This window comes from Parasteatoda tepidariorum, chromosome X1, assembly GCF_043381705.1.
Source record: "Parasteatoda tepidariorum isolate YZ-2023 chromosome X1, CAS_Ptep_4.0, whole genome shotgun sequence".
NCBI classification, from domain to species: Eukaryota; Metazoa; Arthropoda; class Arachnida; order Araneae; family Theridiidae; genus Parasteatoda; species Parasteatoda tepidariorum.
Genome location: NC_092214.1, coordinates 27,196,214 through 27,210,249, shown reverse-complemented (window position 1 = coordinate 27,210,249; position 14,036 = coordinate 27,196,214). Strand labels below are relative to the sequence as shown.

Here is a 14,036-nt window from a genome sequence, read left to right as displayed (position 1 = left end):
TCTTCTAAAAGTATGTATTTGAATCGTATACTTCAGATTTGATAGATAAACATTTATTAAAAAATGGCAAATAAAAATATTAATAAAACTTCTGTTATTACGAATTTTTTTCTTCATATTATTCATATATTAGTATTTTGCAAATTATGTTTAAACTATTTTGATAACGTACAAACTTTTCAAAATATTTTATCTTTTCATTAGTTAATATTTACATATTTGATGTAAAGACATATAAATATTAAATAATGCAAATAATAATTAAAATATATAAATATAAATGAATAGACGCGTATTAAAACATCATTTGCTGAATAAACAATTATTTACTTGTTTTCCATAACAAAATGTAAGTTTTTTTTAATTACTAACTTAATTTTCTCTAACTTTTTATTAAAATTACCTCATTTCTTTTGAAAGTATCTATTTGAATCATTTACTTACCAAAAATGTGATAGAAAAAAAATTCATTAAAAAAAGATTCGAATAAAAGTATTTAGATTGATATTTATATTTATGATGCAAAAATATAACAATTTTAAAAATCATTTGTTGTATACATATTTATTCATATGCGTTCACTTACACAGTGTTAGCTCTTTTAATTGCTAACTTAGCTTTCCTTAACTTTACATTCCAAGTATCCCCTCCCTTTTAAAAGTATCTATTTGTATCGCTTACTTATCAAACATTTGATAAAAAAACATTGATTAAAAAAAGAATAAAAGTAATATCTTAATAGAATAAAGGCTAGAGTGGCCATCTCACTGAGTCTCACACAACATTTTTATCAGACGATCACTTCCCCTCTCTTCTCTCATGAAGCCCATTTATGACGTCAAGCGTTGAGCAGTCGCTCATTGGCTACACAACTGGCGTGTTATTTCCGTAACTTATTCATGAAGCCTCTCTCCCCATCTGACTGTAGGGCTTATGTATATGTGCGTGACTTCATTTCTCTTTAGTATCTAAAGACGAACGGGCCCGCAAACTCATGACCTAGATGGCTCACCAAAAGATCCGGGAAGCAAAGAGGCACATCTACTACTACTACTACAACTGCTGTTACCCAGAATGCAATAGCGCAGCAGATCCCCGTTCAAACCCCAAGCAGCCATGTCTCCCACCAGAAGTTACAGAGATGTTACAGTAATACTGCCACGCGATCTTTTTATTGGATTCGGACCTCCCGCTGTTTGTGTGGAGCTGCACTGGCGGCTCTAACACTACTATGTGTGCTGCTGCTCTTGGACGCACCTCTTAGGATTTTCTGCATTTATACTCAATTAACACCAATGACTGAGTCTCAAGATCACTCGGGGGGACCTGTTCCCCTCATGCAGCCCCCGTTTCCCGATCTCAGCCACCTGACTGAAGATGAGCGGAGAATCATCGAAGGTGTCATGTTTAGGCAACAGAAAGAGGAAGAAAAAGAAATGGAAATTCTCAGGTATTTATTTTACAGTAGTCTTTATAAAATAAATTTTAACTAAAAAATATAAAGAGGATTAATACTGCTGATTTCTACTTTCTTACAAATGTCATTTAGCCTTTCAGAATAAATATTTCGAAATGTCATCCTAAACTTTGCCCTTTTAGTTATAATTCAACAATGTAATCGAATGGTGACAAATTTTATTCTTGTTATATGTGCATTAAGAGTGAACTGATAAAATTCAATCGAGTGAAAATCTTATATTGTTAGACTAGTATATTTTTAAGATTTATTTTCTCCTTATAAACAAATAATAGCATATATGTTTACATATATGTTACTCGTTATATGTTAGTCGTAAACATATATATCTTCGTAAACATATCTAGTTCATATTGATATTATTATAGATAAAAATAAATTTTTGAATAGCTGGTAGGAAAGGGAATAAAAATTGCTGAAGTACTGTGTTTTCAATGGAGAACTATATTTAGAAGGAATATTTCACCAGAATTATACTTTTTTTTAAAAATAAACTCTTTATTTAGATCATTATTTTAAAAATAATTTATCACATATTTTAAATTACCAGACATGTTTGAGAAAAATAATATGGAATTTATAATCTTAAACAAATTAAGTTATAAACAGTTCATCAATAATTAATTTATAATTTTTTTTTCATAAAATATATCTAAGGTAAATTATTAAAATGTAAATGTTTTATTTTTTAAAATAAATTATGTGCGAAACTTACTTCTTGCTTAACAATTGTTTAATTAAATATTTTAAGTTTAATTTACAATTAAGTTCAATTTAAGTTAAGTTTAATTTATAATTATTGTTTATACATTAGTTTTAACAAGTTTTATTAGTTTATAAACATAGAAAGAATATGGATATAAACTTTAAATAAATTGAGAAACAGACTGAGTCTAAAAGTTAAATATTATTAATGTGATTTGCAAATGAATATTTGAAAAATATCATAGTTTTAGTATTCGGAAAAGAAACATAATTAGTAATTTATTAGGATTTGAAAAATATAATGCTTTTTATGTCAAGCCTTAATCTTGAAAAACATTTAATATTTCTTGTTTAGAAACTAATGCAAAAAATGTTCAATTTAAAACGTTTTACTGATCAAGTTTAATGCATATAGGAACACGATAAAATTTGTTATATAATTACATAAATGTAATAAACGCATTCTCCAAAAACACTTTTAAAAAGATTTTAATGAATTATATAATACGCATTAACTAATAATGATGAGTGATCTTGCATTTAAATTGAATATTAAATCGTTTCTTATGAATGTGTATATGTTACAATATATAATTTTAACCATTGATAAATGTTGTCGAATAATGATAGATGCATCAATGAATAATAACAAGTAATCTTGCAATTAAATTAATCTTTAATCTTTTAGGGGAATAAATGAGTATTCGTTATAATGCATATTTATAACTATAAATAATATATAGCATTGAGCCGTTACAAATGAGCGAAAAAATAACACATAAATTTACATTAGCCAGAAAAAAAACTAAGGCTTCAGAAATAAATGAATCAGCAAGTTTAAAAATAGTTTCTTTAGTTTAAAAATAATTTATCTGGTTCTAAAAATAAATCCCAGAGACAAAACAAGTTTGCTACTCTTTGCAAGAGACATAAATGTTTCAATGGGTTTTCTTAGAGGGGAAGAAAAAAAAAAGGAATCTGTAAAACTGTTTCCTTACAAAGCGACTCTTCCTGCAGTGTAGCCGTAGAATGAGGAGATTTGTTTAGCTATAAAATTGCTGTGTTTTAAGCGTTATTGTTATAGTCTAGACTTCATGTTGTAGGATTTAAATCAAGAAATAATGAGAATTTTATTTTGCTTTTTGTTTCATGTTGTCGCAAAGACTTCAAATTATTTCCTGCATTGTACACGTTTCATTTTCGTTTAGTTTGAGTAAGTAATACAAATTGTTATATTCTTAGAAACTGATTGTGGTGTTTTATTAAACGTTAAGCACTTAATATTGAAAATACTAAAAGATTGGCTAAAATATTAACTAAAATATAAAACTAAGAAATAGAAAATACTAAAATGTTTTACTTTTGATAAAAGTATATTTTCAGGTCATGAAAAGAATTTTATTTTTATAATTTGGGCTTAGTATTTAGAGATTTATTCAAAAATATATATATAAGTTTTTAGCAAATAATGTCTGTTTAAAATAGCAATCACAAAATTTCTAATATACGGTTAATTATTTTAAAAAGAAATTCTCCCCTTTTAAATGATTTATCATCATTAGATTCAAGACACATTTGTTTGAATTGTGGAAGAATTTAAATTTTTTTTCAATTCAATACAATAAAGCTTTTATTATTTAGCTGCAACAGCTAAATTAAAAGGCAATAAATTCGTTTTATGATAAATCCACTACCACTAGTTGAAGAAAAGGGAGCATTGTTCTTTTTGGATCACTATGATAAACTGAATAATATTTTTGTTGGTAAAAATTTATAAACAGAAACTAAGACATGACTAAAAAAAGGAAAATTATTTAATTGACTAAGTATGATGCGAATAAAAAAAAAAGGAATTACTTTAACCGACTTTTGTTCTAATGCGTGGATTTTTATGTACTAAGTCCCAACTTTAATGGTTCAAAGTGCTTCAAATATGCTGGCTAATTATTGCTAATGATCTAATAGGTTACGAAATTCGACACAAAAACGTATTTCCTCTAAAAAAACAAATACTTTTTTTTCGATGGATATAGATTCTTGAGTGTCAGATTTGTTGGTAAAATCTGAAGGACAATTGGTAAAGTTGGTAAAGCTGAATGGTTCTAATAGTTTAGTCAACAAAGAGGTCAGAAGTTAGGATCTCTTAATGTTAATTTCATTTTATTGCGTATTTAACCATATTTTGGGACCTATATAAGCGACTCAATAAATCTTTATTACGTAAAAAGACAATTTATGATAATTAGCTATCATTTTTTATTACTTTATTTAATAATGGTCGAAGCATTTAGAAATGCAAGGTAAGTAAATGCATACGTCTTTCTCAAATTTGTAATTTTAAACAACAAAATACAAACTTTGAATGAAATTGGTCAAATAGTTCCTGAGAAATTTAAATTTGAAAGTACGACTTTTTTAAACTTTATAAACCAGACATCATAGATATTAGACCAATATCGCTCAAATTTTGTATTTTATCATTTAAAACTATTTAGTTTACAAAGTCAAAATTTGTATTTATTTCAGTTTGAAATGTTTTTCGACCATCATTAAATAAAATATCAAAAAATTGAATAATTATTTTAAGATATTTTTTGCATCGGATTATCTTTGCATAAATCAGTTTTATAATTGTGTGCAAATATTTTTCGATTTACTTAAAAAATTCCCCAGATATATTTATTCAAGAAAAGTATGTTTTTATGTTTGATTTCGTAACTTAATTCAAAAATAGAACTAATAATACAGCATATTTGAAATCAACCCTTTGAACAACTAAGATTGGTTTTCAGTATATGAAAATCTAAACGATAGAACAAAAGTTATTTGGAAGATGTATTTTTTTTAGTTTACTGTACACACTAAATAAAAAATGCTCATTATAGTACTATAGTAATGAACATTTCCAACGTAAAATGTTTTTAATTACAATTTCAGAAAAATCAGTTCAACGTTGAAATAAAATGACGATAGCTTGAGCGATAATGTGGTTTAAATTTGCAGCTATCATAAGTATAATAAGGTGACAACAAATGTGAACAATATTATGGTTCAGCATGCTCCAGCACACGTAAAATTCAGAAATTTTGCTTTAGCAAAATTTTGCTTTAGCATTTTGATGTTTTCCGTTGTTCCAATTAAAAATAATATTACTCCGAATTTTCATATATTTTTTATTTTCAAAATAAATAAAGAGTTGAAATAAAACAAAGAGCTCATAAAACATTTTTAAAAGCAAAAGGAGAGACAAAAGAAAAATGTGAAATTTAAATATTTATGCCAAATAAAAGAAAGAAAAAACGTTTCTTTTTTCTTGCTTTAGGTCTTCAGGGCATAATGAAAAAATACACGGTCAAAACTTCCAGAATAATGTAAAACTTACTGTGTTTCTGGCTCTATGGGAATACCAAAAAGAATGGCTCTTTTTATCGTTAGTGCTTTGATAATAATATTATATTATGATACATAACAATAATAATAATACATAATAATAATACATAATAATAATACATAATAATAATACATAATAATACATAATAATGCATAATAATAACACATAATAATAATACACAATAATAATACATAATAATAATACACAATAATAATGCATAATAATAATTCATAACAATAATAATTGCGAAATTTAATTTTAAACCACTGAAAAATTATGTAAAGTTTTTTTTATTAGTACGTGGTAAAATCATTAAGTTTAAAAAATTAATTAAATAGTAATTTTTCAACTATTGTTTCAAATCATTTTAATTTAGAACATCCTATGTTCTAAGATAAAAATGATATTTTTTTCTTGTTTTATTATGCCTTGATGTTTCCTTACTTGGTGCTGAAACATTCATTCCATACCGAAAAACATCCATTCCATCCATTTCCACCTCTGTTTCGAAAAAAAACATTGCCACTACCACAATTTCCCTTGAAAATCACAAAACCACCTTACTGTTTTCTACATTACATGAAGGAAGCAGGTTGAATTTAAAAATGCTTCTAAAATATTTAAAATTAATTATTTGCCAGTTAAAAATTTTAACTAGGAATAATTTCACCTTGTTCATTCATTCGTTTATTGTTTGTATTCAACAATTATAATTATACTTTTTACTAGATCTAAACGTTATATATTTTTTAATTGTAATGTAACAACCAATCCCATACAATCAAACTCAAACGATATTTAAAACATTCATGTAGACTATTTTTAAGTTAAATTGTCATATGAAAATATAAAACAAAGCTTAATGTAATTAAATTTTAGAAAAAGTTTAAAGTATACTCATCCAATTTAAAAGCAATGTCAGTGTCTAAAAAGCACGCTATTGAGTTAAAAAAAGAATTTTATTAAAAAAATAATTATTCGTCAATTCAATAACTGGCATTGAGCAAGATTTTTTTTCTTACTTGCATCAATACACATGAAGTTACATTAACTCTTTTTTTTAACTTCATTTCTAGAGGAAACGCTTGAACTTTGTTTCCTTTTAAAAATAGTTCTTTTTTTTATCTTGTCTTGAAATGATTTTAGTTTTAACTTTCAAGTTTAGATATTCAGAAATAAACTATAGAAGTTGTCTCAGATTAATGTTTATCTAAAATTATCATTCGTGATATTTATCTAGAATTATTCTTCTAGATAATCCATTTATCTAGAATTCATTCTGGATAAGCATTAATCGAAAATTGATCCTCTTTGAAAATAATTTTCTCCTTTCTGTCAGGGATTTTTACATTTCCAATATTTTTTTATCATTCATTTAAGCAGTTCTAAAAGTAAAATAAATTATTTCATCGTAGCTTCATTACTGAGTATCAAAATATTAGTTTTTAAGTCAAAAGAAATAAGATTTTTTTTAATGTAGTAAAGTACCATGTATGAGAAAAAATTCTTTAATCAGTTCCTTAAAATCATTGTTTTTCTTGTGCAAAACTGCTCGACAATTGATTAATACTTTTTATTATTACTACAAAATAAAGTTAAATTAATTAAAATTAGAATAAAAGCTCTTTAATTATAGATATGAAGACCAAATTTAAGAGCTGATGTACGGGAAAGTTGCATAAAGTCGAATCCTTACTGTTTGTTTTGTGTCGTTATGGAATTCGGTGAATAAAATTGCTTTTAATTTTTATTTGAATGACAAAAATAGCTCTTAAGTTCCAAAAATGAAAATTCTTTAACGTAAAACAAGTAAATTATTTTATATAACATAGTTTGTTTATGGAAGTGTTAAAAAAATCAAACCGGATATATATAGAAGGAAAAAAAAAACTTTATTTTCCTTCTGAAATTTTTTTCATAACATAAAACGAATATTATGACCCTCCTACACAGATTAACAAACAAGGATTTAAAAATAAGAGATCATAAGGAATATATTTGGAATGTATCGTAAATTAAGTCAGTTGATTTGATTTAAGGTCACAAACAAAACATCGATCAGATTCCTCTAATTGGAATATTGTAAAATATGGCCTCAAGTTAAATTCCCAGTTTTTTCTGACAACTCCATTTAACTGATAAAAATGCGTAGCATATTTTAGATTTGATGTAAAACTTGCTTTAACAATTGAAAACAATATTAAAAAGATGCGTAATCAAATGTTGAAGGTATCTGAAGTAAATCTTCAATAAAAAACAAGCAACAAAATTAAATTTCCGAATAAAAATCATAACTTTTTTTAATGAATATTTTAAGACGATGGAAAACTACCAACAAATAGCCTTGTCTGTTTTTCATTCATCTCTAAATAGAAACTAATTTCATGAGATTTCTGATTTATGGCAATAGTAATTTAGTCAAAAATTCAAAATCCCGGTTTTATCCTTCTACGCTGTAAAAAATTCCTCATCAAATTACAGTAAAAAGTACCGTACTTTTCTGTATTTTGATGCGGTATTTCTGTATCATCTGTAAAATCCATTTTTACCGTAAAATATTACACCGTAATTTTTACAGTTATAATTACAGTAAATTCACTAAAACACTCTAATTAAATAAATATTGCTGTAAATATTAGGGCATAGAATTTTCGGTATAAACGGATTTTACGGATGATGCACCCAAAGTGCTGGTACTTTATATCATAATTTGATCCGAAATCCTTTGTACAGTGCATCTGATTTAGTCTAATTAATTTTTCTTTTACGAAATACAGTTTAAGTCACAAAAAAGTAATCCGCATCAAATTACGTCATTAAATAAAATTAGCGTTTGTGTAAAAATGGTCTTTACTGACAATTTGGAGTAAAATAAATATTTTAAGTTTTCATAAATATTAATGTAAATTAGCTTCTAATTGTATTAAACTGTCTTGTAGAGTTAAAACACTTTTGTAACAGTTAGTATCAACATAAAATTTACGTTATCCGATACCAAAACTTAAAATAGCTTTTAATTTGTTCCAAAATAATATTTTTGTGTTAAATCAATAATACATTAAAAAATGGAGGAACTAAACAAATATAGTTCATGATGATATATTATTAATTTTATTCATACTAAAATATTTGTGGGAGAAGAAAATTTACTCTAGAGGTTTTGACACTTTATATTACTCGATAATTTGTAAATAAATTTTATTTCACGTATTAGTGTTTCGAGGAAAACATGAACAAGAGTTTTATAGGTAACATAATTTATGATGGAACTTAAAGAATTTCAACAAGTAAATCATAAATTAAAGATCGAATGAGGATCATTAAAAATGTGTTTTTAATCATTTTCGTATCTTCTACACTTATAACTTACTTCCACTGTTTATGTTTAAACATGTATGGAATAATTTGGATAACATTGTTACGTTTAAACATATTTGGTAAAAAATGTGTTTTTAATCATTTTCGAATCTTCTACACTTATAACTTACTTCCATTGTTTACGTTTAAACATATTTGGAATTCGCTCTTGAATTTTTAATGAATAATATGTTATTAGAGAGTAATAATTTAAAATTGACTTTTTAACCAATTGTATTTACCAATTATTTATTTACAAGAAAAAATGAACATTAAAATTTTACAACTGATTTAAATTATAAATATATGATTTATAATTTAAATAATAATGCACTCACAATTATAAATATCATTAACTCTTAAGTTTAAAAGCTGCAATACTTTTTCGTATCAACACATTTTGCAAATGTATTTAATTGTCTGGAAAACTTTGATGAAATATTTAAAGTGGAATGATATCTCTCAATAAATATGTTTAAGAAATAAAATAATGTGGGAGTAACAAACATCAAAACAGGTTTAATTAGTGGTTGAAACTTAAAGGTGTTTCCAATAATCATCTTTCACCTTTTCTCTGCTTTCTCTTGTAATCAAAGCAGCTTTGTTTATTACATTCACATCAGTTGGCAATGATTTTGTTAAAATTAACAATAAAATATGGTTTTTATAATATATGAAAAGATTTGATAAATGTGCTAAAATTTGTCAATTTTTCCAGCCTGGTACAAAATACGTTTATTCGGTCAAATTTACTTTTCAATTCTGTATTTTTAACAAACTGAATAAGAAAAATACGAAATGAATGGTTTAAATACCGCATATTTTGTTCTTATTAGCCAGTATTATGTTTTTCTTTCTCCAAAAATGTCCTTATAATTCAGTGTGGTAATTTCACCAGAATTTATTTCTCCATGGTCGAAATTAAAAAATTAATGATTGAAAAATATTATAAATATTTTAACTCATTGACTTATAAAATCAAACGCGGAAATGTATTTTACACAAAGTAAAAAAAAAAAATACGGGTCACTTTATAGCTTCTAATGTACTGATCGGATTATAGAATTTTCGAGGGAGTAATCGTAATCTTGCTAAACTATTTGTGCTAATAATATTTAAAGTTCAACCAGGCACATAGGCATACTTTCTCAGAATGAACACGCAATTTTTTCAACCTTTTGACCTTCAAAATATGGTAGGGGGGTGCCACAATTTAAAAATACGGTCCCAATCGATTTTAGCAGTTTTGAGTGTTTGAAAGTTTGGGTTTCGTTTAATGCTAATTTCCCTTTTTGCACATTTCTTTACTTCTTCGGAAGTATTTTAAGATAGTCGAATAAATTTTACACGCAATTTATAATAAAATTATATAAAAATAATTTTTACACGTTTCGCTTAAGATATTTCTTCGTAAAAAATTATTTTTATAAGGAATATTGTTTTTTTATTGTTTATTTTAATAATAGATAAAAGGTGTACAAATTTTACATAATTTTAACAATCTAGTTTCAAATGACAACGAATATAATCAGAAAATGAATCTAATTTACTAATACAGAAAAAGCCAAAAAGGTAAATTAACAATTAAAACATTAAATCAAATGGAAAAGCGCCCAAAGCAGCTAAAAACAAATTTGCTTTATTTTAATTTAGATATTCAAACAAACAATTAAAGCAGGAAAAAGCAATAAAGACAATAAAATAAAATAAAAGATATGTGTGTTGGCGAAACAGCACTTCTTCAGGGGACACACTGCCCATCAACACTTAGGATTTCTGCGTCAGTGGAAAAACCAAAACTGACAGTGCCCCGAGGCCCCATAATGGATAGACAAATAAGAGAAAATCATTACAAGAATTGAAAAGCACTGAAAAATAATGAATCAGCAAACACTACTTAAATGTACACATAGTAAGACTAGAAGTAAAACGCCCACTTATGAATAAAAATAGTTACAGTTACAGTTAGAATAACAATATCAAAATAAAATATAATTTGCCAAATCAGTACGAAAAATTCGAACAGAATATCTCAAATATATTTTGAGAAATGACAATTCAAAACGTGAAATTTAAATTAACAAACAAAATCTGCTCTCGCATCTTTTGCGACAAGTTTTGAAAATTAAAACCATACTTAATTTTTGGGAAAAGTGTAATCTTACGCTTTAATGTTAAAATTTTTTAAAATTTATTTCGATTAAAAATGTCCATACTTTCATTTGTCTTTAGACTTTAAAACTTTCTGAAAATATCGTGGCTAACTATTTAAAATAAATAATTTCCCAAAAACTTATTCAAGAAAAATATCATACATATTCCAAATGTCATACATCCATGTTTTTTTTAGTTTTATTGACCTATTATTTCAAATTTGTAAAAACTGATAAAAGTGAAATATATCAATACGAGATAAAACAAAAATAAGATTTGAGTTCTGAATGAGATAAAAAAAATGACAGTTTTTCATTTTAAGCTGAATTACTTGTTTTTGTCATGAAAATACAATATTAGTGTCCTCTTATCCCTTAATCTAATTTTAATAAGTACTACTAAGTAGATAAGTCGATAAGTAGATATTTAATAAGAAGGGATTGAAGTAAGTATTTGTGATTAAAGTAAAGCGGGAAATCTTTAAAAAAAAAAAAAAAAATCATGATATCTCTATTTTAAGGACTTCTTGAATAAAACTTACTTAATAATATATTTTATCTTTTATAATAATTTTAAGCTCAGTTATTTTTTTAAAATAAGTTATGGAATCAGGAACTTTGATTTAAAAATCATTTTTATTATTTCTATTTTGGTGGGCTATTTTTAAACTTATATCTGCTGCTTATTTAAAATCACTTTTAACCAGAAACGTAATTTCTCTTTAAAATTAATTAAAAAAAAATTGCTTCAAACTTACAGCAGAAAAATTTGTAATATTTTCTTTTTCATTGAATAAAATCTTGAATTTTGAAAAAGTTTCATGTTATTTGCTTTATTCAGCCATCACAATTTAAGAATGGATAAAAATTCGATTACTTCTAAAACCTTTTACTCAATTTGGGAATAGATTCTATTTTAAGATCCGATTGTATTTCTTTGGTTGCGCATCTTAAGAAATGTAAAATGGGAAACACGCAGTTGCGCAGCTTATGGTGAAAGCTGGAATTACCTGGAGTAAAGTGATCTCTTATTTTACTCGTTTCCCATGATGCAATGCAAGCGTGCTCGGAACATGGAGGGGGGGGGGGGGAAACGTACACTTAACATATGGATATTTTTCCTTATCGTGATTGCTCGAATATTTAGCATTTCAAAATAAAAATAAAAAAAGATTGTTTGATTATAATAGAGAATTTCAGAAAGAAAATATTTGATTTAAATTGTATCATTTAAATATTTTTTTTATTTTTAATTATGAAATTGGAATATTAACGGTATATGTATCCATTATTTTAGTAAAATACGTTACATTATATTTTAAATTTTACTTAAAAAATGATGTAAAGTATTTCATTAAAAAAAGTTGCTGATTATTTGCATAAAAGAAATAGAATATAAAATGATTAAATTCTTCCATTTATGATTTAAATAGTAAGCAATTGGTATTGTCTCACCTTTAAAAGTTTTGATAAAATAAAATATACCAGAGTTTCTTTTAGGAGATAAATAATTTTCTATGCATTACTTTTTTTAACATATTGAAATTATTATTTTGCTTTTTATATTTTCATTAATTTTGGAAGATTAACTTGAACAAGTGTGAAATGGGATTGCTGATGTTTTTCATTCAAACGTTTACAATAAACTGCTTTAGTATCTGTGCATTTTCTGAATTTGTTTACAGGAAAAATAGCATTCTTTGCTTCAAGAAAATTTTTATTCTTTCAAATAATATTTTTAATAAAATCTAACATACAAGACTTATTGTAGGAATTACATAATTTTACATAAATGTACTTATACAAACTGCAAATATTATTTTACATTTAATTTTAACTTGTGAAGATTAATGTAAATAAATGTAACATTTTTATATTTTTTTCATAGACGTATGTTAATTAATTTACTAAGAAAGTAACTTGGACTTTGTTTGAAGTACTTTAACTTAGATTGAAAAAAAGTAATTTGGTACTAGTACCTTGGACAAATTCTGACATTTTATTTGTTTATTCAGAAATCAATAATTCAAATAATAAATTCTTTGGAAAATATATTATACGTTTGTCTATCAATATTGCGTTTTTGTAAATGAATTGTGTGATGTACTTCAGAACTTTTTTTATAAAGATATCCATATCGGTCTAAATTACACCGAAGTGTTGTGCCTTCAACCACCATATGTTATACCTTGGATATTACTCATTAGATAATATTCATTTTGAGTTCTTTTCTTTTAAATTTCTTTGTTGATTGAATTTAGATAATCATGCAATTAAGACTTATTTTGCATGTAGCCTGCATAAACTGAAACAAATGAAGTTAATTATAAACATAATAACAAATAATACTTTTTTATGAAAAAATTCAAAAATTTATAACTTTGCACAGAACATAATTTTTTTTACATATTCTGAGAGGTCTATTTGATAGGGAAATATATTTGTACCAGCAGGATTTCTAGCACATGCTTTTGACCAGTTTAAGGTACAATACAGAGATTAGTCATAGAATGAACACAATCAGGCTTTTTTGTTGGATCTAATAAAAACGAATTATTTTATTAAGAAATTTGAATTTTATCTTGAAGATAATAACGTTTTAGTACTTATACATATCTTAGTTCTGTTTTCAAAATGTACAATAATAAACGAATTACTAAACAGTTTACATGGCAATAATCTATAAGCAAACCTAAAATAGAAAATAGGCAGAATTGAATGGAATATAAAACTAGATGACTTACGAATATTTTGAATTTATGGTTTAATTCATGAAATTTCCCCCCTCTCATTTAGGTTTTTAAAAGTTAGTGAGCTTTCAATGGATTTTAATATGCCTTAAACCCTTGCAAGTTTGATAAATTATAAATGCAATAACTTTTTTAGATATAGTTCCAAATTCAGGCAGGGCTAAAATCTGAAGTTTAATAAGTTATTTCGAACACTTTCAATC

General features: G+C 25.5%; 1 protein-coding gene across 2 annotated transcripts in view; it reads left to right on the top strand.

The window, feature by feature from the left end:
• Nucleotides 1-844: 844 nt before the first annotated feature.
• Nucleotides 845-14,036, top strand: part of LOC107440328 (Rab3 interacting molecule) — a 154,380-nt gene continuing 141,188 nt past the window's right edge. For both annotated transcript variants that reach the window (XM_021145414.3, XM_021145415.3), the window contains exon 1: nucleotides 845-1,450. In XM_021145414.3, coding sequence (XP_021001073.1) covers nucleotides 1,296-1,450 — 155 coding nt within the window. In that variant the 5' untranslated portion in view covers nucleotides 845-1,295. The remainder of the gene's footprint in view (nucleotides 1,451-14,036) is intronic.